Source organism: Chlorocebus sabaeus, chromosome 6 (assembly GCF_047675955.1).
Source record: "Chlorocebus sabaeus isolate Y175 chromosome 6, mChlSab1.0.hap1, whole genome shotgun sequence".
NCBI classification, from domain to species: Eukaryota; Metazoa; Chordata; class Mammalia; order Primates; family Cercopithecidae; genus Chlorocebus; species Chlorocebus sabaeus.
This window is the reverse complement of record NC_132909.1, coordinates 89579-116798: the sequence shown is the minus strand read 5'-3', so window position 1 is coordinate 116798 and position 27220 is coordinate 89579. Positions and strand designations below refer to the sequence as shown.

The 27220-nt window shown below is 53.3% G+C and overlaps 1 protein-coding gene and 1 long non-coding RNA gene across 8 annotated transcripts; one reads left to right on the top strand and one right to left on the bottom strand.

Annotated features, from left to right (window-relative positions):
* Positions 1–17: 17 nt before the first annotated feature.
* On the bottom strand, positions 18–26518 carry ZBTB45 (zinc finger and BTB domain containing 45). Of its 7 annotated transcripts, none has more exons than XM_073015768.1 (4): positions 6257–6333; positions 5116–5256; positions 2914–4192; positions 18–797 (listed from the first exon to the last, which is right to left on the bottom strand). In XM_073015768.1, exons 2-4 carry the CDS (start codon positions 5215–5217, stop codon positions 541–543), a joined length of 1638 nt encoding a protein of 545 aa, XP_072871869.1. In that variant the 5' UTR covers positions 5218–5256; positions 6257–6333; the 3' UTR covers positions 18–540. The 7 variants fall into 7 exon arrangements, with proteins under 7 accessions (XP_072871869.1, XP_072871868.1, XP_072871874.1 ...); XM_073015767.1 differs by lacking the exon at positions 6257–6333 and adding an exon at positions 5776–6100 and having other exon boundaries at positions 5120–5256; XM_073015773.1 differs by lacking the exons at positions 5116–5256; positions 6257–6333 and adding an exon at positions 26319–26518.
* LOC140711789 (uncharacterized) lies at positions 6572–7745 on the top strand. Its single transcript, XR_012093061.1, has 2 exons — positions 6572–6678; positions 7087–7745. It is a non-coding gene; the product is annotated as an uncharacterized lncRNA (long non-coding RNA).
* Positions 26519–27220: the final 702 nt, after the last annotated feature.

The window sequence follows — 27220 nt, the reverse complement described above, 5'->3', positions numbered from 1 at the left end:
ATCCAGGTGCTCACAGCTTCGCGGTTTAGGCCCCATGGCCTACAGTCCTTTATTAGAGTGAGAGTCCGGAGGCCCAGCCCCCATATATGATGGGTCCACTTGAGCCTCCTTAGGCGCCCCATGAGGGAGGGATAGCTTGGGTAGGGAGCTAGGGACCTTGAACAGCCTCACACCGGGGCAGGGGAGCGGCCCCAGCCCCCACCCCCACCCCAGGAGAGGGCGGGGCGAGAACCGGAGTCATATCTTGGGCCGGGTCCCAGCGCCTGAGCGCCCGGTTTAGGCAGGAAATGGTCTGGTTCTCAGAGGTGGTCTGGTCCCTAACCAGCCCCAGCTCGGCACCACCTGGAGGGTTCAAGTACATGGAGGAGAGAAGTAAGGCGGACTTAGGCCCCGGTATGGAGAAAGGGTGAAGGGAGAGAGAGGACCTGCGCTTAGGAGGGAGCGTGGTCTAGTGGCGGGAACCACGGGTCCCGTAGCGGGCGTGGCCGACCGTGCGGGCGGCCTCGGATCCACCGTGGGCGAGGCCAGGCCCCAGCCCCATCAGGGCGCAGGGTGCGCGGCCAGGTGGCGCTCCAGCAGCGCGCGGTGCGAGAAGACCTTGCCGCAGGCGGGGCAGGGCGCGCGCTCGGGCCGGTGAGTGCGCATGTGCACGTTGAGCGAGCTCTTCTGCGTGAAGCGCTTGGCGCAGACGGCGCACTGGAAGGCGCGCACGCCGGTGTGCGTGACCATGTGCTTCAGCAGGTAGTCGCGCAGCGAGAAGGATCGCCAGCACACGGCGCACTGGTGCGGCTTCTCCCCTGCGGACGACAGGGCGGGCCGCGAACGCAAGTCAGACTCTACAGCTCCCCGCCGCCACCCCACCCCACCCCACCCCCACCCTGGGCGCCTGGACCTGGCAGGAGCTCCCCTCCCCTCCCAAACCACTATCCCGGGATCCCTTGCCTGTCGGGGAACCCTCCCCTTACTATGGGATCTTCCCGCCCAGCAGGGACACCCCCTCCCCTCTAGGACCTCCCTTCACGTTGGGACTTTCCTGCCCAACGGGGACCCTCATACGCTGTGAGGTACGTCTCTCCCATCCCTTCCTGGCAGGGACCCCCTTTCTGTTATCCTGAGATGCCACTGTCTGACAGGGCTCCCCGAAATCCAGCAAGTACCCTGCCTGCAGGGAACCCAGCCTGTCTGGAACATCTGTTGCTCATCTGGACTGCCCACTGGGCTCTCCCTCTACCCTCAGGGACCCTCCCCCTCAGCCCCTACCCACCCAGCACAGGGAGACACTCGGACCTGGCCCCCCTCGCCAATGCCCATATAGTCTCCTAAACTCAGTCTGACAAGGCCATTGCCCTTTCATAAGGAGGGACCTGGGCACATCTGCCACCTTCCTGCAGGAAGCCCCAGTTGCCCAGAACCCCTGCCCGCTGGCCACTATAATGTCCTTGGTGTGATAGAGAGAGCTCCTCATTCTAGGTTAGGGGAGGGGAGGCAGGCTGAGTCCACCCCTAGATTCATCAGGTATTAACAAAATGCGTATCTCAGCCAGGCATGGTGGCTCCCACCTGTAATCCTAACATTTTGGGAGGCCGAGGCAGGCAGATCGCATGAGGCCAGGAGTTCAAGACCAGACTGACCAACATGGTGAAACCCCTTCTCTACTAAAAATACAAAAAATAGCCAAGTGGCGGTGCACGCTTGTAATCCCAGCTACTCAGGAGGCTGAGGCACAAGAATCACTTGAACCCAGGAGGCAGAGGTTGCAGTAAGCGGAGCTCGCACCACTGCACTACAGCCTGGGCAACAGAGGAAGACTCAGTCTCCAAAAAAAAAAAAAAAAAAAAAAAACACCTCTCTCAGTGGCAGGGTACTGAAAGGCAGTGCCTGCCAGGGGGTACCCCAGACTAACCGGGCCCAGGCACTTGGCTCAGATCACACACTTCACACAGCCAGCAGTACCTTGGGGCCTCTGGCACCACCCTGGAGAATAATCACCCAACTCTCTTATTCCCAGTTCCCTGGCTCCTCCCAGTTGTCCCCAAGGCAGCCAGAGGTGATTATAAACTGACATCTCAGTCACTCCCCAGCTTAGAATACCAAGGCTTCCCCACCACTCACAGTCAAATCCCAAGTTCCAGCCCATGCAGAAAAACCTCCCTCACTACCACTGTGGCCTTCCAGCCAGATTTTTGCTTTTACTGACAATGCCCAGCAGGCTTCTGTTTTCCATTCCTTTGTCCTCCATCTCAGCCCCCAGGGAGCATCGTCACCACATTCCTCAGTACCATCCTCCCACTCTTTACCTCTCCTGCAGCACTGCAGAGCCGCCTGCCTGACACGGCCAAGGTCCAAGGGAACCTCCGCACAGCTTTTCGGGGTCCTCTGCAGCTGTGGGGTCCCCACACTGTACCCATGTTTTCCTACTCCTGCCCCAGTCTCAGGAGTTCCTGGGGCCTTCATCGCACCACCTTTCTGAGGGCTTTCTACCCCTGGGCCCGTAAACCCACCCTCCCTTGCTGACTGCCATGGCGGGACTGCTGGGAACCAGAGAGACACAGGAGGCTCCCTGGAGCATAGTTTCCCAACCTGCCCAGGACCCCCTGCCAAGACTCCATGCCCATCACGTGCATCCTAGGCTGCTAAAGTTTCCACTACCACCCTTCCAAAGGCCAGGACAGGCTCCTGCTTCCCAACCCAGCCTCAGGATCCCCCTCCACAGAAGCCAGTGCCTGCTGCTCCACAGAGTGGGGCTTTCTCCTCCCCCACATACCTTGCACTTGGGGGAAGGCTCAATTTCCAGGTCCCCTGCTACCCAAAAGTAACAGAACAGTTCCAGTGCCCTGTAACTAGTGCGGAATTCCCCCTTAGGTTTAACTCTCCAATGAGAGGTTCTCCCTCTCCTCTCCCGCCCTGGCTCACCCGAGTGGATGAACATGTGCTTGGTGTAGTTTTTCCGGGAGCTGAACGTCTTGCGACAGTGGCTGCACTCATAGGTAGGTGGCTCAGCACCTGGTGTGCGAGCAGGGGTGCCTGAGGGGGCCGTGGTGGGAGCAGCAGAGGGAGCCGGGGCCTCCCCCAGCTGAGTGCTGGGGGCTGCCTCGGGCTGGAGTGTGGGGTAGAAGGCGGGTGGGGGCGCAGGGGCTGGCCCTGATGGTGCTGAAGGGGGTGGTGCGGGTGGCCCGGGGGCACCCAAGTGAAAGGGGAAGAGTGCGACGGGTGGCCCTGGGGTCTTCACACCAGGTGGGCGGGGTCCAGCCAGTATGCAGTCGGGCTGGACAGGGGTCTCAGTGGGACAGCCTTCGGGGACAGGGCCATCCTCGTCGTGCCAAGTGGATACATAGCTGTCTGGAAATACGTCCTCAGCTGCCCCAGCTCCCCGAAGAAAATCCCTCCCGGCACCACTGTAGTCAGTGAGGCCAGTGGGTGCAGGGGGCTCCTCGCAGGCGCTGTCAGCAGCAGCAGTGAGGAAGCCGGCAGCACAGTCTGGGAAGGAAGGAGGTGCCTGGCCCTCGCCCGGGCCGCCACCTTCGCCGTCCTCGCCATCGGTCTCATCGTCAGTTTCCTCGTCATCCTCATCGCCACGGTCGTCAGGGGCCGCGGACAGTGAGGGGTCAGCATCAGGCCCCTCGGCCTTGGCAGGTGTTGGGGGCGCAGGCAGCTGCAAACGCGCGGGCTGGCGCTGCTTACGGCTGTGCGCAGCACCAGGGTGCCCCGGAGGGCGCGCAGCCAGCAGGTGGCGCAGGCGGTGACGCAGCTGCGCAGGTGCGAGTGGCGGGGGCACAGGGGTGGGCAGGGGCGTGGGCGCAGAGGTGCCTGGGGCTCGGGCGCGGGCGATAATCTGCGTGCATTCGTCGATAACTGTCTGTATGCGAAGTACCGACGCGGCAGTGAGCACCTGCAGGGCTTCGCCCTGCGCCACAACGAGCGAACCGCTGTACAGGAACTCGACCAGCTGTCGCACCGTCTGTGCGGGCACCACCGGAGGCACACGGATCTCAGAGTGGCCGAGCAGCAGCTTGTCTTGGAAGAAGGGCGAGCCGGCCGCCAGCACGCAGCGGTGGGCACGCAGTGAAGCTTCACGAATGCGCACAGTCACGTCGCAGAAGTGCCCCCCCAGCCTCTGCCCATTGAGGGTCTCAAGCAGAGAGCGTGAGAAGTTCTGCAGGTGTATGTGGTGCACAGCCTCTGCAGCCGCCATCTGCACAGAACAAGAGGAGGGCCGGAGGAGGTCAACTGAGGACCCCCCTCTGTCCCAACCTCCCTGTCTTTTCACCCCTTGCTGCAGGACGGGGCTGAAGAGTGCACCACACTCCAAGGTGCACTAATCCATCCCTCCCCAGCTGCCCTTCACAGTCCCCATTCCCAACACAGGACACTCCAGCACTCCCTCCTCCTCCCATCTCAGTCCCAGCCAGGCCCTCTACAGCCCCCACCAACGCGGCAAACCTTAGCACACCCCTAGGAGAGGGTGTTGAGGATGTGAAAGGTCTGCCCCTCTCCAGGTCTTGCTTACAGCCCCCGAAAAGGTTCAGGGCTTGGCCTACTCTACATTGACTCACCCACCCACCCCACCCCATCCCAACTCCAATAACCCTAAGCCTCCCCATGTGCCCCTCCAAGAGGGCAGCCCTGTGTGTAGAAGAGGCCAAGGATCCCCATCCCAACTGGCTAACCTGCCTCACCCAGAGCAGATCTTGCTCAGTACCCAGCTAGTTTCCCCTCCACCCCTGCTGGCAGCTCCTTTTGGTTTCCTTTAGCCACATCCCCCCAGTATGAGACCCTGTGCAGAGGCAGGATTGCTGCCTCAGAACCAGGTCACCTTAACGAGTATATACAGAGGCTTTCGCAGGAGTGGGATGGCATGCCCTGCTTCCTGGGCAGCATGCTTCTGGGTGTGCCTGGTCACTAAGGGCTGAGGGGAAAAGGTTGGGCATTACCTTGGGAGATGCCCCAGGGAAACCAGTACATGGTCCCTGGCAGCCCCTAGCATAGCAGGCAGGGAAGTGGCTCCTGCAGCCCCAGCTTCTTGCCATCTCGATGGGGCCTGTGGGGCCCAGGGTGTGGGTGTGGCACAGAGAGGGGAAGTGTGGAATGAGCAGGGGTGTGTGACTGGATAGGTACCCACTGAGCAAGCCGGACGAGGCCCAACATCAGGTACCAGAAAGGGGAGGGAGTAGTCCCCAGAGGACTCTGGAATGTGAGGAGTTCTGCTACTCCGTCCATCAAGCAGGTAAACCGTGATCCTTCGGCCTGTTTCCCCTTCTGTCAAACAAGGGATGAGATACTCAGCTCATCCCGCACCCATACTGCACACACTTCCAGTCTAAGGGAGGAGGGTAGGAGCTCTGGACTCTGACATCCGTATAGCCTCCACCAGCCTGTCTCTCAGAGTGGGCTCGGCTTGATGCTGCCCCTACACCCTCGGGCTCTACTGGGGTCTCAAGATTCAACCCCTCCAACTCCTTACGCCCAATCCGCCGTCCCTTTGCTCAGCCAGACGCCTCCCTTTCTTGCATGCCCAACATTTGACCCTCAGACCACTTCGAGCACCTCCACTGCCCCGTTCCCGCTGTCCTGGACGGATGAAGAAACCTGGCTGGTCTCTCCACGCCCCTCGCTTCCCCTTCTGTTCCCCACATGGCAGCCAGAGGGAGCCTTTCCAGACTACAGATCCAGATACACCACCCCGCCCCCCGGCCCCACTCTGAGCCTCGAAAAAGCCAGGCCTGTGCCCGTGCAAAGGCTAACTCAGCATGCAGCACCCGCCCCATCTGTATTCACCTAGCACCTGAAAGGCTTCTAATCTGTGTCCGGCCGATGGGGACGCATCAACCCCAGAGACTTGAACCTTCCTTTCCCGCCCTGCCCCGCCCCGCCCCGCCGCGGGCTCCATTCCTCAGTCCCGACGCCGCAAAGCCGGCCTGGACACTTCAGAACAAAGGCCAGCCTTCGAGACCCGGCGCCCAGGCCAGCTTCCTGGGTCCGGCGCCGCACACTCCCGCCACGCCTTCGCCGCGCCGTGTGCTTTACCCAGAGCGCGTTCTCCCAATCTCTGCTCCATTGCCCGCGCCCCACCCTAAGCCCAAAGCACCCCTCTGAGCCGCCGCGGCCACCCCGCACCCTGGCCCGCGCCGTACCCCGGTCCTGCAGCGCCCCCTCGCGTTCGCAGCGTGCGCTTCTAGCGGAGCGCAGGTGCCCCTCCCCTGGCACGCCCCAGCCTCCTCGCCCGCCCTGCGGCAGGGGGATGCCCATCCGACCCCACCTCCGACTCCTCTTCAGGCACCAGGCTCTCCTGTGGCCGCCTCCTTCTCACGGACTACAAGGCCGCACTTCCGGGCCCCTACGCCGGCGGAACCAAAGCCCGTGGTCGCGGCGGCGCAGGGGAAACCCTACCGAAGCACATTTCCGGTATTTTTATGGCGATCAGCTCCCGTCAGACTGCGGCTTTCAGTCGGAACCAAAGTCGAAGAGGCTAGGGCTGCCGCGTTGCGAGGAACCTCTGGACCAGAGCACTCTTCCGGCGTCGCCCAGGAGATCAGGGGTGTGGCGGGGCCTGCGCGATCGATCCGCAGGCGCCCTGTGATGGAGAATGGGAAGGCAGTTCCCGGCCCAAGTCACCAACCTGTTCTGACCAGTTTAAACCCCACTGCGAACTGGGAAAGTGGCCTTATTCCTGTGACACGGGTGAGAGCTGAAGTAGGTCTCGGTCCCTGGCCGCCAGGAGGCGCAGGCGAGCTACCCCTACTCCAGGCCCGCCCGCTGTGGGTGGGATTGGGGAGCGGACCCCATCTCGGCCTTGGCACCTTCTACTACAACGCAGACAGGAACAGACAACTGCCTCACCCTGCTCTGGGCCTCTCCTGAGCTAGACTCTGTGAGATTCTGGCACATTGCAAGTCGATCTGTTATGGGGGACAGAATTCTGAAAATGGCCACCTCCAAGATTCCGTGCCTAAATCTTCAGAGCCTGTAAATATGATGATCTCACCTATGAATAGTTACACTACATGGTGAAAGGGTTTTTGCAGACATAACTAAGGTTACTCATTAGCTGATCTTAAAATAGAATATGATTCTGGATTATTTTGGTAGGTCCAAGGTAATCACAAGGGTCCTTAAAGGCAGAAGAGGAAGGTGGAGAAACTTGAAGTAGGAGAAGAGTTTTGTCCATGAGAGGGACAAGTGTCAGGCTGAGAATCTGAGAAGAGCTGCAACAACAGCCAGTAAGAAGACAGACCTCATGGCCGGACGCAGTGGCTCAGGCCTGTAATCCCAGGACTTTGGGAGGCCAAGGAGGGCAGATCACGAAGTCAGGAGATCGATACCATTCTGGCTAACACGGTGAAACCCCGTCTCTACTAAGAATACAAAACATTAGCCGGGCGTGGTGGCAGGCACCTGTAGTCCCAGCTACTTGGGAGGCTGAGGCAGGAGAATGGCATGAACCCAAGAGGCGGAGCTTGCAGTGAGCCAAGATTGTGCCACTGCACTCCGACCTGGGCGACAGAACGAGACTCGTCTCAAAAAAAGAAAGAAAGAAAAGAAAACGGACCTCAGCCCTAGAAGTGCTTGGAGCTAGATTCTGCCCACAACCTGAATGAGCTTGGAAGCAAATTCTTCCCCAGAGCCTCCAGACAGCAACTCAGTCCATACCACACCTTGATTTCAGCCTTTATGAGACCCACAGAAGACCTACTTGGGCTTCTGACCTATAGAATGGTGACCTAATAAATGGATATTGTTTTAACCTATGAAGTTTCTGGTAATTTGTTACAGTAACAATAGAAAACAAATACATCTGGTGAGACCTAGGGCCTCTACACAGTGAGAGTCCGATAAATGCCACTATTTGTTTCCCATCTGATGAACGCATTCCTCACATTTCCCTCCCTGAAAGCTTTATTTCTGTGCCTTCCCAGCCTTTACCAGGCCCCTTCAAGATCTCATTCCTCAGGGAGCAGTTCTCACTTCCCTTATCCCAGAGGACAGAGTGACTCCGAAGTGAAAGCGGGAACCCACTGTCCAAATGTATGACTAGAACAAAGCCTCTAGAAGACAGACAAGGTCAGGATGCCTGTCCTTCACCCAGGGCAGCTACTGGGTGGCTGTGTTGTAGATGTGGTATTTGGAGGTCAGGAGGTTGGGGGTGGAAAATATGTGCCAGGTGGGAAACCCCATTAAAACACAAGCCTAGGCTGGGCACAGTGGCTCACACCTGTAATCCCAGCACTTTGGGAGGCCACGGTGGGTGGATTACCCGAGGTCAGGAGTTCGAGACCAGCTTGGCCAACATGGTGAAACCTCGTCTCTACTTTTTTTTTTTTTTTTTTTTTTTTTTTGAGACAAAGCCTCGCTCTTGTCCCGCAGGCTGGAGCGCAATGGTGCGATCTTGGCTCACTGCAACCTCCGCCTCCCTGGTTCAAGCGATTGTCCTGCCTCAGCCTCCTGAGTAGCTGGGATTACAGGCATCTACCACCATGCCTGGCTAATTTTTATATTTTTAGTAGAGACAGAGTTTCACCATGTTCACCAGGCTGGTCTCAAACTCCTGACCTCAGGTGATCCTCCTGCCTCGGCTTCCTAAAGTGCTGGGATTACAGGCATGAGCCACTGTGCCCAGCCTGTCTCTACTAAAAATACTAAAAATTAGCTGGGCGGGGTGGCGGGCGCCCATAATCTCCGCTACTTGGGAGGCTGAGGCAGGAGAATTGCTTGAACCCCGGAGGTGGAGGTTTTAGTGAGCTGAGATCGCACCATTGCACTCCAGCCTGGGCAACAAGAATGAAAATCCGTCTCAAAACAAAACAAAACAAACAAACAAAAAACATAAGTCTATGCCGGGCGCGGTGGCTCACACTTGTAATCCTAGCACTTTGGGAGGCCGAGGCAGGTGGATCACCTGAGGTCGGGAGTTCAAGACCAGCCTGACCAACATGGAGAAACCCCGTCTCTACTAAAAATACAAAATTAGCCGGGGTGGTGGCACATGCCTGTAATCCCAGCTACTCGGGAGGCTGAGGCAGGAGAATCGCTTGAACCCGGGAGGCGGAGGTTGCGGTGAGCCGAGATCGCGCCATTGCACTCCAGCCTGGGCAAAAAGAGCGAAATTCTGTCTCAAAAAATAAAAAAAAACACAAGTCTAATAACCTGCCATCATCATTGTCTTTGTTCAGACTCAAACCATGGCCTGCTGGACCCACAGGGTCTGCTTTCACTGGGCTGTTTCGGGAAGAGCATAAGGGTAGGTGGGAAGGCATGCATGAGGCCTCTGGGGAGGGAGGATGGCCCTCCCTTGGGCAAGACAAATGCATGAACCTTGGGCTGAGTGGCAAGATTGCAGTGCGTTGAGGCGGGGAAGCCATGTCCCATTAGCCCCATTAGTATGTTTAAGGGGCTGTAGGAAAGACAGTGCACCTAGTGGGGTGGCAAAGGCAGGAGTCCTAGCAGGAAACAATAGCTGCCCTGACAGCAGTGAAGGGCAGAAAGGGACAGATTCAGGATAGGAAGGAGAGGACACGGGTGGCTTTAGAGAAAGTCTCAACCCCAAGGGATGGGGCCTGGAGGATTAGGGCAAGATGGGGGTGGAAGATCCTGCCTAATAGGCTAGGATGAACATAGGAAGGAGAAATCCAGACCCTGACCTCTCTCAGGCAGCCAAGGGAGGTGAGAGCTGCAGCCTCAAGGGTTATTTTCCTTTTCTCTCTAAAAATCTTATGACAAGGCCGGGTGTGGTGGCTCATGTCTGTAATCTCATAATTTCAGCACTTTGGGAGGCTTAGGCATTCGGATCATCTGAGGTCAGGAGTTCGAGACCACCCTGGCCAACATGGTGAAACCCTGTCTCTACTAAAAATACAAAAATTGACTGAGTGTGGGGGCTCATGCCTGTAATCCTAGCACTTTGGGAAGCTGAGACAGGTGGATCACCTGAGGTCAGGAGTTCAAGACCAGCCTGGCCAATAACTGGGCGTGGTGGCGGGCACCTGTAATCCCATCTACTCTGGAGGCTGAGGCAGGAGAATGGCGTGAACCCGGGAGGCGGAACTTGCAATGAGTGGAGATCGCGCCACTGCACTCCAGCCTGGGCAACAGAGAGAGACTCTGTCTCAAAAATAATAATAATAAGAAGAAGAAGAATGTGTATATATGTATACGTGTGTATATATGTATACGTGTGTGTGTGTGTGTGTATAGGAACCCAAAGACCTTATCACTGGTTGTGGGGGCATTTCAAGGAATAAATGTGTACCTGAGAACACAGGTTTGACAAACTAGGGAGGAGGGCAGTGTGGCCTGCAAATATTAAAAACTCCAGGCTAAGCCCGAGGCCTGAGATGGGAAATGGCGGCCATTGAGAGAAGACTCTGTGAGAGCACAATGACCACAGATGTGAAAGGAGTAGAAGAAACTGAGCTCCAGGGTGACTGGGCCTCCTCAGCTGCCTAAGGCAGGGCCCTTCTGACAGCATGGGTCAGAGAACAGACAGCTCCCACCAAGGAGTCTCCCAGGACCTCTTGGCTGTGCCTGATTCCATCTCAGTCAGGGTCCCAACTTCCCTCCATCCTCCATCACTTCCCGGGCAGCCTTTCATCCAGACTTCCCCTCTGTGGCAGTCATACTCAAGTCCTTATGTCCACAAACCTGGCCCCATCCTGGTGGGTTTGGGTTGTGCCAGGTGTGGAATAGAGGTCCCATGATCCATGCACAGTGATTGTGAGGGCATTTCAAGTACTAAATGAGTATACCCAGGAGCAGGCACTAAGCATATACCTGCAGAAATGCTTCCTGGTATAAGGCGGATAGGAGTGGAGGCTGAGGGGTGGTCCCTGGCAAGGCAAATAGCAGCAGTGAAGACTTGAGCCCTTCTGATGGGACAGAGAAGACATGGGAGTCGTGTGAGGTGGTGGGAAGGGGCAATGGCAGGATCCCCTGTATACTCCAGAAAGTCCCCTGAGGAAACTTACAGAGGCGCTGGAGGGAGGCCCAGCCCCAAGCCCTGGTGGAACCAAGGAGGTGGTAGAAGCAATGGGTGGAATTTATCAGAAAAGTAACAGTATCCAGACAGGTATTGAGGGCTGTCAACAAAGGTGGGTGGGGGCAAGGAATATTTACAAGAGAGAAAAGATTTAATGTGCTTTCATATGTAAAATAAAAAGAAGAAGGTACTACCAGCCCTGTGGACAGAGGCCTGAGACCTCAGGAAGAAGGAGACCTAAGCTGAGACAATACTCAAAACAACACAACCAGGAGCACTTTGTCAGGGGCCCAGAACCTTGACCTGTCCTGTGCCTTTGGATTAACTTTGAAGAGTTTAAAAAACCCAAAGGCTGGGCATGGTGGCTCACACCTGTAATCCCAGGATCTGGGAGGCTGAGGCGGGTGCATCACCTGAGGTCAAGAATTCCAGGCCAGCCTGAACAACATGGTGAAACCCCGTCTCTACTCAAAATACACAAATTAGCTGGGCGTGGTGGCACGTGCCTAGAATCCCAGCTACTCAGGAGGCTGAGACAGGAGAATTGCTTGAACCCGGGAGGCGGAGGTTGCAGTGAGCCGAGATCATGCCACTGCACTCCAGCATGGGTGACAAAGCAAGACTCCCTCTCAAAAAAAAAAAAAAAAAAAAAATTGTTGCTGAGGCTCACGCCTGCAATCCCAGCACTTTGGGAGGCCAATGCGGGCAGATGGATCCCGAGGTCAGGAGTTTGAGACCAACCTGGCCAATATGGTGAAACGCAGTCTCTACTAAAAATACAAAAATTAGGCTGGGTGCGGTGGCTCATGCCTGTAATCCCAGCACTTTGGGAGGCCGAGGCAGGTGAATCACAAGGTCAGGAGTTTGAGACCAGCCGGTCGAGACCAGCCTGGCCAACACGGTGAAACCCCGTCTCTACCAAAATTATGAAAATTAGCCAGACATGTACACTCGCCTATAATCCCAGCTACTAGGGAGGCTGAGGCAGGAGAATTGCTTCAACCCGGGAGGCAGAGGTTGCAGTGAGCTGATATCATGCCACTGCACTCCAGCCTGGACAACAGAGTGAGACTGTGTCTCAGAAAATAATAAATAAATAAATTAATTAATTAATTAATTAAAGAAATATAAAATTTCACCGGGCGTGGTGACACGTGTCTGTAGTCCCAGCTACTGGGGAGGTTGAGGCAGAACAATTGTTCGAACCCTGGAGGCGGAGGTTGCAGTGAGCCGAGATTGTGCCATTGCACTCCAGCCTGGGTGAGAGCGAAACTTTGTCTCAAAAAAAAAAAAAATAAAATAAAATAAAAAGCCCAAGAAACAGGCTGGGCACAGTGTCTTCCATCTTTAATCCCAGCAATTTGAGAGGCTGAGGCAGGTGCATCACCTAAGGTCAGGAGTTTGAGACCAGACTGGCCATCATAGTGAAAACCCATCTCTACTAAAAATACAAAAATTAGCCGAGTGCGGTGGCAGGGGCCTGTAATCCCAGCTACTAGTGAGGCTGAGACAGGAGAATTGCTTGAACCCAGTAGGCAGAGGTGGCAGTGAGCCAAGATCTTGCCATTGCACTCCAGCCTGGGCAACAAGAGCAAAACTCCACCTCAAAACAAACAAACAAATTTTAAAAAAACCCAAGAAACACAGGACAATATAGTATAGACTGGAGCATTGATTGTATACAATTCACATTCTCAAATTACCCATGTTCTTGTTTCGTTCTGGTTTTAATTTTTTTTTTTTTTTTTTGAGACGGAGTCTCGCTCTGTCGCCCAGGCTGGAGTGCAGTGGCGCAATCTCGGCTCACTGCAAGCTCTGCCTCCTGGGTTCACACCATTCTCCTGCCTCAGCCTCCCGAGTAGCTGGGACGACAGGTGCCCGCCACCACGCCTGGCTAATTTTTTGTAGTTTTAGTAGAGACGGGGTTTCACCATGTTAGCCAGGATGGTCTCGATCTCCTGACCTCGTGATCTGCCCACCTCGACCTACCAAAGTGCCGGGATTACAAGTGTGAGCCACTGCACCTGGTCTTCTTCTTCTTATTCTTATTATTATTGAGACAGAGTTTGGCTCTTGTCATCCGGGCTGGAGTGTAATGGCACAATCACGGCTCACTGCGACTTCCACCTCTTGGGTTCAAGTGATTCTCCTGCTTCAGCCTCCTGAGTAGCTAGGATTACAGGTGCTTGCCACCACATCTGGTTAATTTTTGTATTTTTAGTGGAGATGAGGTTTCACCATGTTGGCCACGCTAATCCCAAACTCCTGACCTCAGGTGATCCACCTGCCTCAGCCTCCTAAAATGCCTGGATTACAGGTGTGAGCCACCATGCCTGGCTATTATTATTTTTTTGAGACAGAGTTTCACTCTGTCATCCAGCCTCAAGTGCAGCGGCATGATCACGGCTCACTGCAGCCTCATCCTTCCAGGTTCAAGGGATCCTTCCACCTCAGTCTCCTGAGAAGTTGGGACTACAGGTGTGGGCCACCACACCTGGCCACAAAATGTGTTTTGAGTAAAGCTCTAAAGTGAAGGGGAAAGCCCCAACCCCCTATTGTGGGACACCTGGATGGTTCCATCCCGAAAAGCCACAGCGAAGCGAAGCTCCATCACTAGAAGACAACACATCCACTGAAGCCAGGTTAAAGCCATTCTCCATTTAATCCATTTTCCTCTATTGCACCCACTGCTCCTCGATGCCCTGGAGCGAGGAATTCCAGCACCCATGGTAGGTGTAAGCCTGGCAGCTCCAGTTTTACGACCCCAGGGGACAGCCTTTCTCACCTCCAGACACAAACTCTGCCATATAATTTCCCATGTGCACAACTGAGTCATTTTTACTCCTTTATTGTGTTGTGTAGCCTTCACCACTCTCCTGTTCTAGAACATTTACATCACCTCCATGAGATTGCTCATCCCATTTCCGGAGTGTCCCTACCTCTGTCCCCACGAACCTGTCCATGGATTTGTCTGCTCTGGACATTTCCTGTCAGTGGAATCACACAACATGAAGTCTTGGTCCCTACCATCTCCAGCCCTGTCACTTTGTCTCAGGTTCCTGTGCCACCCGGGAGTTGTGAATTTTCTCTGGTCAGATTGTTCAGTGTTTTCCACTCAGGAGTGGCTAGTCTGAGAAGTGCTTCCCGACTAAGGTGGGCAACTGAGGCAGAACAGCCACCCAGCCCCGTTCTCCCAGCCATCTTCCTGCTGGACGCATGGTGGCCAAGGCCATAGTCCAGGAGGGATCAGCCCAGACTTGGCACACCCTGACTTTGTCCCCTCCCTCTTTACAAGGGCTGCTCTCCACCCTGCCTGCTTTGTGTTTGAGACATTGGGCCGGGCATGGTGGCTCACGCCTGTAATCCCAGCATTTTGGGAGGCTGAGGCGGGTGGATCACCTGAGGTCAGGAGTTTGAGACCAGGCTGGTCAACATGGTGAAACCCTGTCTCTACTAAAACACAAAAATTAGCTGGGCCTGGCGGTACGTGCCTGTAATCCTAGCTACTCAGGAGCCTGAGGAGGCTGAGAATCCCTTGTGAAAAATTCTCCCTGGGACGTGAAAGCTTGGGGGGATAAATAACTCCTCCCTTCTCAGGCCCAGTCCCAAGACACAAGGCCATTTGTGCCAGCAGTGTGCATCAGCAAGATAGCAGAAGCAGGAAGAGAGCTGGCCAGAAGACACATACCCCTGAAGATGGAGGGAGAGAAGCCCTGGGTACCACATAGCAGTTACATCGGACTAGGACACTTCCTGTTTACAGGAGACTATAAAACTCCTGCCATGTCCTTACTTGGGGCTGACGCCATTTTAGGCCTCAGCCCCTCTGCACCCAGGCGCTCATTAAAACAGCATGTTGGCCGGGTGCAGTGGCTCACTCCTGTAATCCCAGCACTTTGGGAGGCCGAGGGGGGTGGGTCATGAGGTCAGGAGATCGAGACCGCCCTGGTTAACACGGTGAAACCCCGTCTGTACTAAAAATACAAAAAATTAGCCGGGCGCGGTGGCGGGCGCCTGTAGTCCGAGAGGCTGAGGCAGGAGAATGGCATTAACCTGGGAGGCAGAGCTTGCAGTGAGCAGAGATCGTGCCACTGCACTCCAGCCTGGGCGACAGAGCGAGACTCCATCTCAAAAATAAAAATAAAAATAAAACAGCATGTTGCTCCACACCGCCTTGTGTTGTTTGTTGGCGTGCTCTCGGGATTCGAACCGATACTAGAGCCTTGCAGGTTGAAACAAGGAGGCAGAGGTTGCAGTGAGCCAAGATGGCACCACTGCACTCCAGCCTGGGTGACAGAGTGAGGCCCTGTCTCAAAAAAAAAAATAAAAATAAATAAATAAATAAATAATACTAACATTTAAAAGAGAAAAAAATAGCCAGGTGTGGTGGCGGGTTCCTGTAATCCCAGTTACTTGGGAGGCAGAGGCAGGAGAATTGCTTGAACCCGGGAGGCAGAGGTTGCAGTGAGCAGAGATCACGCCATTGCACTCCAGCCTGGGCAACAAGAGTGAAACTCTAAGTCAAAATAAAAAAGATATTGATGAACTAATCTTTTTTTTTTTTTTTTTTTTTTTTTTTTTGAGATGAAGTCTTGCTCTGTCTCCCAGGCTGGAGTGCAGTGGCCGGATCTCAGCTCACTGCAAGCTCCGCCTCCTGGGTTCGCGCCATTCTCCTGCCTCAGCCTCCTGAGTAGCTGGGACTACAGGCGCCCGCCACCTCGCCCGGCTAGTTTTTTGTATTTTTTAGTAGAGACGGGGTTTCACCGTGTTAGCCAGGATGTTCTCGATCTCCTGACCTCGTGATCCGCCCGTCTTGGCCTCCCAAAGTGCTGGGATTACAGGCTTGAGCCACCACACCCGGCCTAATTTTGTATTTTTAGTAGAGACGGGGTTTCTCTATGTTGGTCAGGCTGGTCTCAAACTCCCAACCTCAAGTGATCTGCCTGCCTCGGCCTCCTAAAGTGCAGAGATTACAGGCGTGAGTCACTGTGCTTGGCCCTACTTTTAGTTATTATGAATAGTGCTTCTATGAACGTTCCTGCACAAGCATTTGTTTGAACACCTGTTTTCTTTCTTTCTTTCTTCTTTTTTTTGAGACAGAGTCTTGCTCTGTCACCCAGGCTGGAGTGCAGTGGCACAATCTCAGATCACTGCAAGCTCCGCCTCCCAGGTTCATGCCATTCTCCTGCCTCAACCTCCCGAGTAGCTGGGACTACAGGTGCCCACCACCTCGCCCGGCTAAGTTTTTGTATTTTTAGTAGAGACGGGGTTTCACTGTGTTAGCCAGGATGGTCTTGATCTCCTGGCTTGGCCTCCCAAAGTGCTGGGATTACAGGCATGAGCCACTGCGCCCGGCCTGAACACCTGTTTTCAAGTTGAGTGGGTATATACCTTGGAGGTGAATTGCTGGATTGTGTTTAACTGTTTGAGGAACTGCCAGGCTGTTTCCCATGATGGCTACACCATTTTGCATTCCCACAGCAAAGTATGAAGGTTCTAATTTCTCCACATCCTCACTCTCACTTGTCATTTTCAGTTATTTTTATAGCCATCCTAGTGGGCGTGAAGCAGTATTTCATTGTGGTTTGATTTGCATTTCCCTGATGAACACTGATGTGGAGCATTTATTGGCCATTTGTATATCTTCTTTGAACCTCGTCTCCTTCTCCTTTTTAAATAGTTGTATTGATGTCTAATTTATAAGTCATAAAATACACACCAGCACTTATAGGGTGGGATCATGTCATCAACCCTAATGTGGGGCACTGACAGCCTGACTCTCCCCTGTCCACTTATGGGTTCCCCATACGCAGCCATGTTGACACCACACCCTCCATGTACCTCATAACATAAGCAGATAATCCTGACCAGTGCAGGGATTTCATTATGAGTTGGGAAATTAGGCTTTTTCAAATTCTAGCATCTAATTATCAGTGGGCATTCTTCGATAAGCAAGAACTGGGGCCATGTGTTCCCCTGAAATACAGTTCACCTTGGAAAGGCAGGATGGATGCCAAGTTCTCAGAGTGAGGGGCTGGCTTAAAATCAGCATCATATGGTGACAGATGGGTTTATTTTTCTGGATCTCTCTTTTTTGGAGAACACTTAAGGACTCATGGGTAGTGTGGATTTATTGTGCATCAGCCAATGACGGTCACTGTTCTGATGCTCCAGTTGTTTGATCAGGTTTGGCATCTATGTCCTTTCAACATATTTCCACCATTCTTTTTTTTTTTTTTTTTAAATTCTTTTTTTTTGAGACGGAGTCTCGCTCTGTCACCCAGACTGGAGTGCAGTGGCCGGATCTCGGCTCACAGCAAGCTCCGCCTCCCAGGTTCACGCCATTCTCCTGCCTTAGCCTCCCGAGTAGCTGGGACTACAGACGCCCGCCACCTCGCCCGGCTAGTTTTTTGTATTTTTTAGTAGAGACGGGGTTTCACCGTGTTAGCCAGGATGGTCTCGATCTCCTGACCTCGTGATCCGCCTGTCTCGGCCTCCCAAAGTGCTGGGATTACAGGCTTGAGCCACCGTGCCCGGCCATTAACATATTTCCACCATTCTTTGGGCACCTCTCAGGCTCAGCTGGGACTTTCCCTGTATAGTCTGTCCCTGCACTGTCCTGGAATCAGCCATTTTTCCCAGGAGCCCTGGTTCCTATTAGCAGGGAAAGGGATAAGACTGTGGGCTCTGAGTGTCTTCTGTCCTCCCCTCTCCTTCCTTTCCGTGGAAGCTACAGGATGCTTTGGGAAGGCAGCAAACAGAAGGGGCGAGGGCACCACCAAGTCCGGGAGTGGGTTGAATTTGTACCGGTCACAATGTGGAGCTCTGAACAGCCCCTTCTACTCTCTGGGAATTGGTTTTCCTATCTGTGAAATTGGGACTGAAGTAACTGAAAATGGCCCCCAATGATATATACATCCTAACTCTGAAACCTGGAAGTGTTACCTTATTAGGAAAAAGGGTATTTGTAATTGTGATTTAGGTTCTCGAAATTGGGAGATTACCTGGAATTATTTGGTGCACCCTACATGAAAATTAACATGAATCGTAAGAGAAAGGCAGAGGAGGAAATAATGTAAGGCTACATGGCGCAAACAACAGAAGATTTTTTCTCACAGTTTTGGGAGGGAAAGTCTAAAATCAAGGTGCAGGCAAAGTAAGTTTCATTCTAAGGACTCTCCTCTTGCTGTGTTGGGGGAAGCGGGGTTGCAGCTCTTCCATACTTTTTCTTTTCTTTTTCTTTGAGATGGAGTTTCGCACTTATCACCCAGGCTGGAGTGCAGTGGTGCAATCTCAGCTCACTGCAACGTCCGCCTGCCGGGTTCAGGTATTTCTCCTGCCTCAGCCTCGGGAGTAGTTGGGATTACAGGTGCGTGCTACCACGCCCAGTTTACTGTTTTGTATTTTTATTAGAAACAAGGTTTCACTATGTTGGGCAGTCTGGTCTCGCACTCCTGACTCAGGTGATCCTCCCACTTTGACCTCCCAAAGTGTTGAGATTACAGGCGTGAGCCACCACCCCCAGCCATGTTTTTGAGAGAAAGTCTCGATCTGTCGCCCAGGCTGGAGTGCAGTGGCGTGATCTCGACTCACTGCAATCTCTGCCTCCCAGGTTCAAGTGATTCTCCTGCCTCAACCTCCCGAGCAGCTGGGATTACGGGCATGTGCCACCATGCCTGGCTACTTTTGTATTTTTTTAGTAGAGACAGGGTTTCTCCATGTTGGTTAGGCTGGTCTCAAACTCCCGACCTCAGGTGAGCCACCTGCCTCAGCCTCCCAAAGTGCTGGGATTACAGGCGTGAGCCACCGCATCTGGCCTAATTTTTATATTTTTAGTAGAGACAGGGTTTCACCACGTTGGCCAGGCTGGTCTTGAACTCCTGACCTCAGGCAAGCCTCCTGCCTTGGCCTCCCAAAGGCATTTTTTCTTTTTCTCTTTTTTTTTTTTTTTTTTGAGACAGAACTCTCACTCTGTCGCCCAGGCTGGAGTGCAGTGGCCGGATCTCGGCTCACTGCAAGCTGCGCCTCCCAGGTTTACGCCATTCTCCTGCCTCAGCCTCCCAAGTAGCTGGGACTACAGTCGCCCACCACCTCGCCCGGTTAGTTTTTTGTATTTTTTAGTAGTGACGGGGTTTCACTGTGTTAGCCAGGATGGTCTCCATCTCCTGACCTCGTGATCCACCTGTCTCGGCCTCCCAAAGTGCTGGGATTACAGGCTTGAGCCACCGCGCCCAGCCAAGGCGTTTTTTCTTATGGGGCATTAGTCCCATTATGGAGCCCCACTATCAGGATATCATCTAACCCTAATTATTTCCCATAGGCCCCATTTCCGAATATCATCACAGTGGAGATTAGGGCTTCAACATATGAATTTTAGGGGACGCAATTCAGTCCATAGCAATGATGCATAGAAGACAAGGCAATATGAAGTGAGAACAGAGATAGGTGAAGCTGTTAGCCTTCAAGATTGGAGTGATGCGGTGACAAGCCCAGACCACTAGAAACTGGAGGAAGCAAGGAAGGATCCTCTCATGGCCGTCAGAACTTTGAGAGAATGAAGTTTTTTTTGTTTTTTGTTTTTTTTGTTTTTTTTTTTTGAAACGGAGTCTGGCTCTGTCACCCAGGCTGGAGTGCAGTGGCCGGATCTCCGCTCACTGCAAGCTCCGCCTCCCAGGTTTACGCCATTCTCCTGCCTCAGCCTCCCGAGTAGCTGGGACTACAGGCGCCCACCACTGCGCCCGGCTAGTTTTTTGTATTGTTTTAGTAGAGACGGGGGTTTCACCTGTTAGCCAGGATGGTCTCGATCTCCTGACCTCGTGATCCACCCGTCTCGGCCTCCCAAAGTGCTGGGATTACAGGCTTGAGCCACCGCGCCCAGCAAGAATAAAGTTTTTTTTTAAGCTGCCATGTTTGTGGTAATATGTTACCAAATCCACAGGAAACTAACAGAGGAATCCTAGTGATTCCAAAGAGCAATTGAGAAGATGTAGTTGAACACTCATCTTTTGTTCTCCATTTTGCTCCCACCCATTACCCAACTGGAACCCTTGAAATGGGAATCAGATCATGCCACCTTCTGCTAAAACCTTCTGTTAGCTCCTCATTACAGTTAAGAAGCACCCAGCCAAAAACCCCATACGGTATTGCCCACTGTAACAGCTGTGTTAATAACAGCCCAAGCCGGAGGGAGAATGCAGTCACGAGAACATGTAAGCAAACTGAAGGATATTATAGCATTGACCCTACACAACAAGGGCCAGGGAGGAACTAAGGTCATACATGGCTGTATAAATGTGCACTGAGAAGCCAGACAGAGAAGTAAAGCCCCATGTGTTTTATGGGTAGGCAAAGCTTGTCTGTGAAGTTAGGTGTCAGCTACAAGGGACATGGACTTCTGGGAGCTGGAGATGTTCTGTTCTTTGCTATCACAGCTGGTTATCTGAGGTGCTCCCTGCATGCATCTCTACATATCATGAGCCTCCACCAAAGAGTTAAAAAGTCCCTAGAGACAGAAAGTAGATTAGTGGTTGCCAGGGGCTGGTTGGAGGCAGACTGTGGAGTGAGTGCTAATGGTTATGGGGATTCCTTTTGGAGTAATGATAATGACTTGGAAATAGATAGAGGTGGTGGTTGCCCAACATTGTGAATGCATGAAATGCCACAGAATGTACACTTTTAAACTGGTTAAAATGATAAATTTCATGTTATGTGAATTTTATTTTATTTTATTTATTTATTTTTTTGAGACGGAGTCTCACTCTGTTGTACAGGCTGGAGTGCAGTGGCACGATCTCGGCTCACTGCAAGCTCTGCCTCCCACGTCCATGCCATTTTCCTGCCTCAGCCTCGGGAGTAGCTGGGACTACAGGTGCCCACCACCACGCCCGGCTAATTTTCTTGCATTTTTAGTAGACACGGGGTTTCACCACGTTAGCCAGTATGGTCTCTATCTGGTCTCTATGGTATCTGTCCTCGTGATCTGCCTGCCTTGGCCTCCCAAAGTGCTGGGATTACAGGCGTGAGCCACCGCGCCTGGCCGAATTTTATTATTATTATTATTATTGTTATTATTATTATTATTTTGAGACAGAATCTCTGTCTCCAGGTCTCCAGGCTGGAGTGCAGTGGCACGATCTCAGCTCACTGCAACCTCTGACTCCTTGGTTCAAGCAATTCTCCTGTTTCAGCCTCCCAAGTAGCTGGGATTATAGGCACATGCCACCACACCCAGCTTTTTTTTATTTTTGAGACGGAGTCTCGCTCTGTCACCCAGGCTGGAGTGCAGTGGCGCAATCTCAGCTCAGGTTCACACCATTGGCCTCCCAAAGTGTTGGGATTACAGGTGCGAGCCACTACGCCCAGCCTTAATTTTTGTACTTTTAGTAGAGACGGGGTTTCACCATGTTGGCCAGGATGGTCTTGATCTTCTGATCCCGTGATCCGCCTGCTTCAACCTCCCAAAGTGCTGGGATTATAGGCATGAGCCACTATACCCAGCCTGTTTTTTTTTTTTACATTTAAAAATATATATTTTAATAATAGAGACGGGGTCGGGCACAGTGGCTCATGCTGGTAATCTCAGCACTTTGGGAGGCCAAGGCTGGTGGATCACCTGAGATCAGGAATTTGAGACCAGCCTGGTCAACACAGAGAAACCTTGTCTCTACTAAATATACAAAAATTATCTGGGCATGGTGGTGTGTGCCTGTAATCCCAGCTACTCAGGAGGCTGAGGCAGGAGAATCACTTGAGCCCAGGAGGCAGAGGTTGCAGTGAGCAGAGATCACATCTGGGCTCAAGCTATCCTCCTGCCTTGGTCTCTCAAAGTGCTAGGATTACTTGCAAGAGCCACCATGCCTGGCCATACATTTTAACTCAATTACCAGAAATAAACAAAAAAAAATTTAAAGTGATAGAAACCAAACCTCATGTTATGGTCTACAAAACTGGCTCAAGATGGTCATCATCTTCATCCATCTGCATGTCCTTTCACACAGTTGCTAATGACTGATCCACCGTGAAGTAGGCTCTGGGCTAAGCACAGTGGATGCAGCAGTGAGTACGATTTGGAGCTAATATCCTTGTGATTCTCTCTAGCTGAAATGGGAAGAAAGAGAGCCCAGAGAATAACATTCTGAGTAGAGGCAACAGCAAGTACAAAGGCCCTGAGTTGAGGACAACAGGTCTCTTATGTGGCTGGAAGAGTGATGAGGTCAGAAGTCAGAGGTCAGCAGGGCCATACCCTAGAGTTGTCACCGGAATCAGATTTTTTATTTTTATTTTTTAAGATGGAGTTTCGCTCTTGTTGCCCAGGTTGGAGTGCAGTGGCATGACCTTGGCTTACTGCAATCTCCATTGCAGTGAGCTGAGATTGCGCCATTGTACTTCAGCCTGGGCAACAGTGTGAGACTCCGTCTCAAAAAAAGGAAAAAAAAAGACAGAAAAGACAGAAGAGGGGCCAGGTGCAGTGGCTCTTGCTTGTAATCCCAGTGCTTTGGGAGGCCAAGGCAGGAGGATTGCTTGAGAGCAGGATTTTGATACCAGCCTGGGCAATATAACAAGACCCCATCTCTACTAAAAAAAAAAAAAAAAAAAAGCTGGACATGGTGTAGACCTAGGTACTTGGGAGGCTGAGATTGGATAATCCCTTGAGGTGAGGAGTTCGAGGCACCACTGCACTCAACCTAGGTGACAGAGCAAAATGGTCTCTATAAATTTAATAAATAAATAGGAAGAGAGGACATAAAGAAAGTCATGTGAAGACAGAGACAGAAATTTGAGGGCAGGTATGGTGGCTCACACCTGTAATCCCAGCACTTTGGGAGGCTGAGGTGGGCAGATCACCTCAGGTCAGGAGTTTGAGACAAGTTTGGCCCAAATGGTGAAACCCTGTCTCTACTAAAAATACAAAAATTAGTTGGGCATGGTGGTGCATGCTTGTAGTCCCAGCTACTCAGAAGGCTGAGGCATGAGAATTGCTTGAACCTGGGAGGAGGAGGTTGCAGTGAGCCAAGTTCACATTACTGCACTGCAGCCTGGGTGACCGAATGAGACTCCGTTTAAAAAATAAATAAATAGGCCAGGTGCGGTGGCTCACAACTGTAATCCCAGCACTTTGGGAGGCCGAGGCAGGCGGATCACGAGGTCAGGAGATAGAGATCATCCTGGCTAACACAGTGAAACCCTGTCTTTACTAAAAATACAAAAAATTAGCCGAGCGTGGTGGCGGGCACCTGTAGTCCCAGCTACTCGGGAGGCTGAGGCAAGAGAATGATGTGAACCCGGGAGGCGGAGTGTGCAGTGAGCCAAAATCGTACTACTGCACTCCAGCCTGAGTCACAGAGTGAGCCTCTGTCTCTAAAATAAATAAATAAATAAATAAAAATAAAATAAAAAAGAAGTCCCGGCGTGATAGCTCACGCCTATAATCTCACCACTCTGTGAGGCTGAGGCGGGTGGATCACCTGAGGTCAGGAGTTTGAGACCAGACTGGCCAACATGGTGAAACCCTGTCTCTACTAAAAATACAAAAAATAAGTCAGGTGTGGTGGTGGACACCTGTAATTCCAGCTACTTGGGAGGCTGGGGCAGAAGACTCTCTTGAACTTGGGAGGCAGAAGTTGCAGTGAGCAGAGATCATGCCATTGCACTCCATCCTAGGCAACAAGAGTGAAACTCCATCTCAAAAAAAAAAAAAAAAAAAAAAAAGGCAAGGCATGGTGGCTCATGCTCATGCCTGTAATCCTAGGTAGGCAGGCAGATCACCTGAGGTCAGGAGTTCCAGACCAGCCTGGCCAACATGGTGAAACCCCCTCTCTACTAAGAATACAAAAGTTGGCCAGGTATGATGGGGCACACCTGTAATCCCAGCACTTTGGGAGGCCGAGACGGGTGGATCATGAGTTCAGGAGATCAAGACCATCCTGGCTAACATGGTGAAACCCGTCTCTACTGAAAATACAAATAAATTAGCCGGGCATGGTAGTAGGCGCCTGTAGTCCCAGCTACTCAGGAGACTAAGGCAGGAGAATGGTGTGAACCTGGGAGGCGGAGTTTGCAGTGAGCCAAGATTGCACCACTGCACTCCAGCCTGGGAGACAGAGCAAGACTCAGTCTCAAAAAAAAAAAAAAAAAAGTATACAAAAATTATCCAGGTGTGGTAGTGGGCGCCTGTAATCCCAGCTACTCAGGAGGCTGAGGCAGGAGAATCGCTTGAACTCAGGAGGCAGAGGTTGCAGTGAGCCAAGATCACGCCACTGCATTCCAGCCTGGGCGACAGAGCAAGATTCCATCTCAAAAAAACAGAAAAAAGAAGAAAAAATAAATTTGAGTGATGTAGCCACAATGCCTCCTCAGAAAGTGGCTTTGGGGGTGACACCTAAGGGTGGGAAGGAGAGCACGCACAGGTGTGGGGTTTGAGGAAGAAAGAGAGGGTAACGATGGCTATATTCAGGTAGGCGGCACAACCAGGCAGTAGGCAGTCCTCAGCTGGCCTGGGTGCAGTCTGAGTGACCTGACCACTGCATATTGCTACACCTGTCTTACGCCCTGTCTGCAAAGCCAAAATATTGACAGTTCCCAATGATCCAGGACTGGGAAGGGAGAGATGCAGTAAAGCGTTGGCAAGGAGCATGGAAGACAGAAGTATAAGGCGACACTGACCTCTCTGCCGGTCCAACTGGGAAGCAGAGCCAACCAAGGTGCACTAGTGTCCTGCCATATACTTATGGACCTCTGAGTGAGGTCCCTAGTCTTATTCTCCTATATACCCACCCTGGCTTGGCCAGTCGTAAGAAGCCCCACTCTGCTGTCCCTGAGTCAGCCTGAGCCTGTTTTCTAGGTAATCTCCCTTCCCCCACTGGTGTCCTGGCACTTCCTGAAGCCTCAGATTCTCCCTGTGGACAATGGGGCTCCACAGTGGTGTGGCACCTGGTGGAGAAGTGATGCTCCAAGGTCTGCTGCTGGCATTGGGTAACACCTGCTGCTTGTGGGGCAGCCTCATACTGGGGATGAAGGTCCTGGGCCCAGGGGTAGGAAAAGGGGTACTCTCACAGTTCCTCTCTATTGTGCAGAGAGAAGAGCATGGACCTTGATGGGCCACTGAAACCCCAAGGCGTGTTGCCAGGGCCTAGGGGAGGGCCTGTTATGAGGGGCAGCCGATGATAGAGTGGCAGGGGTCCAACCTACCCCAGACCCTGCTAGCTGTATAGTAACCTCTCTGAGCACCTCCCACTACTCCTCCCTATTGCCTCCCTATTGCCTCAGGGACCTTGGACTTGTTTCTGCTCAACTGCCTTCCTGCAAGTGTTTGGGGAAGCTCCTAGGAGAGATATTTCCACACTTTGTACCATAGTATTAATATTTTGACCTGGCCCTGGTACCCTTGTCTGCCCTAGAGGCCAGAGGCAGGTGTGGGTCACATATCCTCCTCTCGGGTGATTCTGGGGACAAGTGCAGGATACGGCCGTGGAAAATGCTCACCAAATATTCCTTTTGTTTTTTTTTTTTTGAGACAGAGTTTCACTCTTGTTGCCCAGGCTGGAGTGCAATGGCGCGATCTCAGCTCACTGCAACTTCTGCCTCCCAGGTTCAAGCGATTCTCCTGTCTCAGCCTCCAGAGTAGCTGGGATTACAGGTGTGTGCCACCATGCCCAGTTAATTTTTGTGTTTTTAGTAGAGACGGGATTTCATCATATTGGTCAGGCTGGTGGCCAACTCCCGACCTCAGGTGATCCGCCCACCTCGGCCTCCCAAAGTGCTGGGATTACAGGCGTGAGCCACCGTGCCTGGCCACAGCAAATATTCCTAAAGGACGCCCACACCTCGCCCTGTGCACTGCCAGCACCAACTTTGTTTTTTCTTTCTTTTTAAATTTTATTTTAAAGACAGGGCCTCGCTCTGCCGTCCCAGGCAGGAGTGCAGGGGCGCGATCATAGCTCACTGCAGCCAACCCCTGGACTCAAGCGGTCTTAAGGTGTCAGCCTGTGGCATCAACTTTCCCTGTTATCAGAGGAAGGAAGCCAGAGGCCAGGGCCTCTTCAGGGTGGTGGGCTGGAGGGGGCGGGCCGGCTCGCGAGGCGTGGCCCTATGAAGGGGCAGGCTGGGCGCGGAGGCGGTGACTATGCCGCGGAGGGGGCGGGCCCAGATTTGGGGGGCCGCGCGCCAGAGATGGAACAAAGGCAGAGGCGGGGACAAAGCCCCGCGGCCCCCAGTCCCCATCCGGAACAAAGGCCACACCCGGCCCAGCGGCCGACGCACCCGTGCTGCAGCCACGTGCGGACACCTGGGAGCGGGGCCTGGGGAGGCTGTGCCCCGTTACCCTCACGCCCCGCCCGGTTGCCCACTTTACCTGTGCGCGCGAATGGGTTTCACGGTGGTTCGCGCCAGTCCTCGCGGCCTCCAAACATCCTCCGGAAGCTGTCACCTACCCCGCCCCCAGCCGTTGTCACCTGGACCGGAGACCTCAGGGCCCCAGGGGCACTGCACAGGGGGCTGAGGCCCACCCCTCCCCGGGGGCAGCCTCAATGCACCCACCCAGGTTTTCAACGCGCTGACAGTCTCTAGGCGGGTTCGCCTCTACCTTCAGACCCTGCTCACCCCGTAGACATGATTCCTCTCCCCCGATCCTGCGTCCCTCAGAGTTCTCTCACACACCCCGCTTCCCTCCTCAGACAGGATTCTCCCCACACACCCCGCTTCCCTCAGACAGGATTCTCCCCCCACACACCCCGCTTCCCTCAGACAGGATTCTCCCCACACACACCCCGCTTCCCTCCTCAGACAGGATTCTCCCTCCCACACACCCCGCTTCCCTCCTCAGACAGGATTCTCCCCCCACACACCCCGCTTCCCTCCTCAGACAGGATTCTCCCCCCACACACCCCGCTTCCCTCAGACAGGATTCTCCCCCCACACACCCCGCTTCCCTCCTCAGACAGGATTCTCCCCCCACACACCCCGCTTCCCTCAGACAGGATTCTCCCCCCCACACACCCCGCTTCCCTCCTCAGACAGGATTCTCCCCCCCACACACCCCGCTTCCCTCAGACAGGATTCTCCCTCCCACACACCCCGCTTCCCTCCTCAGACAGGATTCTCCCCCCCACACACCCCGCTTCCCTCCTCAGACAGGATTCTCCCCCCACACACCCCGCTTCCCTCCTCAGACAGGATTCTCCCTCCACACACCCCGCTTCCCTCCTCAGACAGGATTCTCCCCCCCACACACCCCGCTTCCCTCCTCAGACAGGA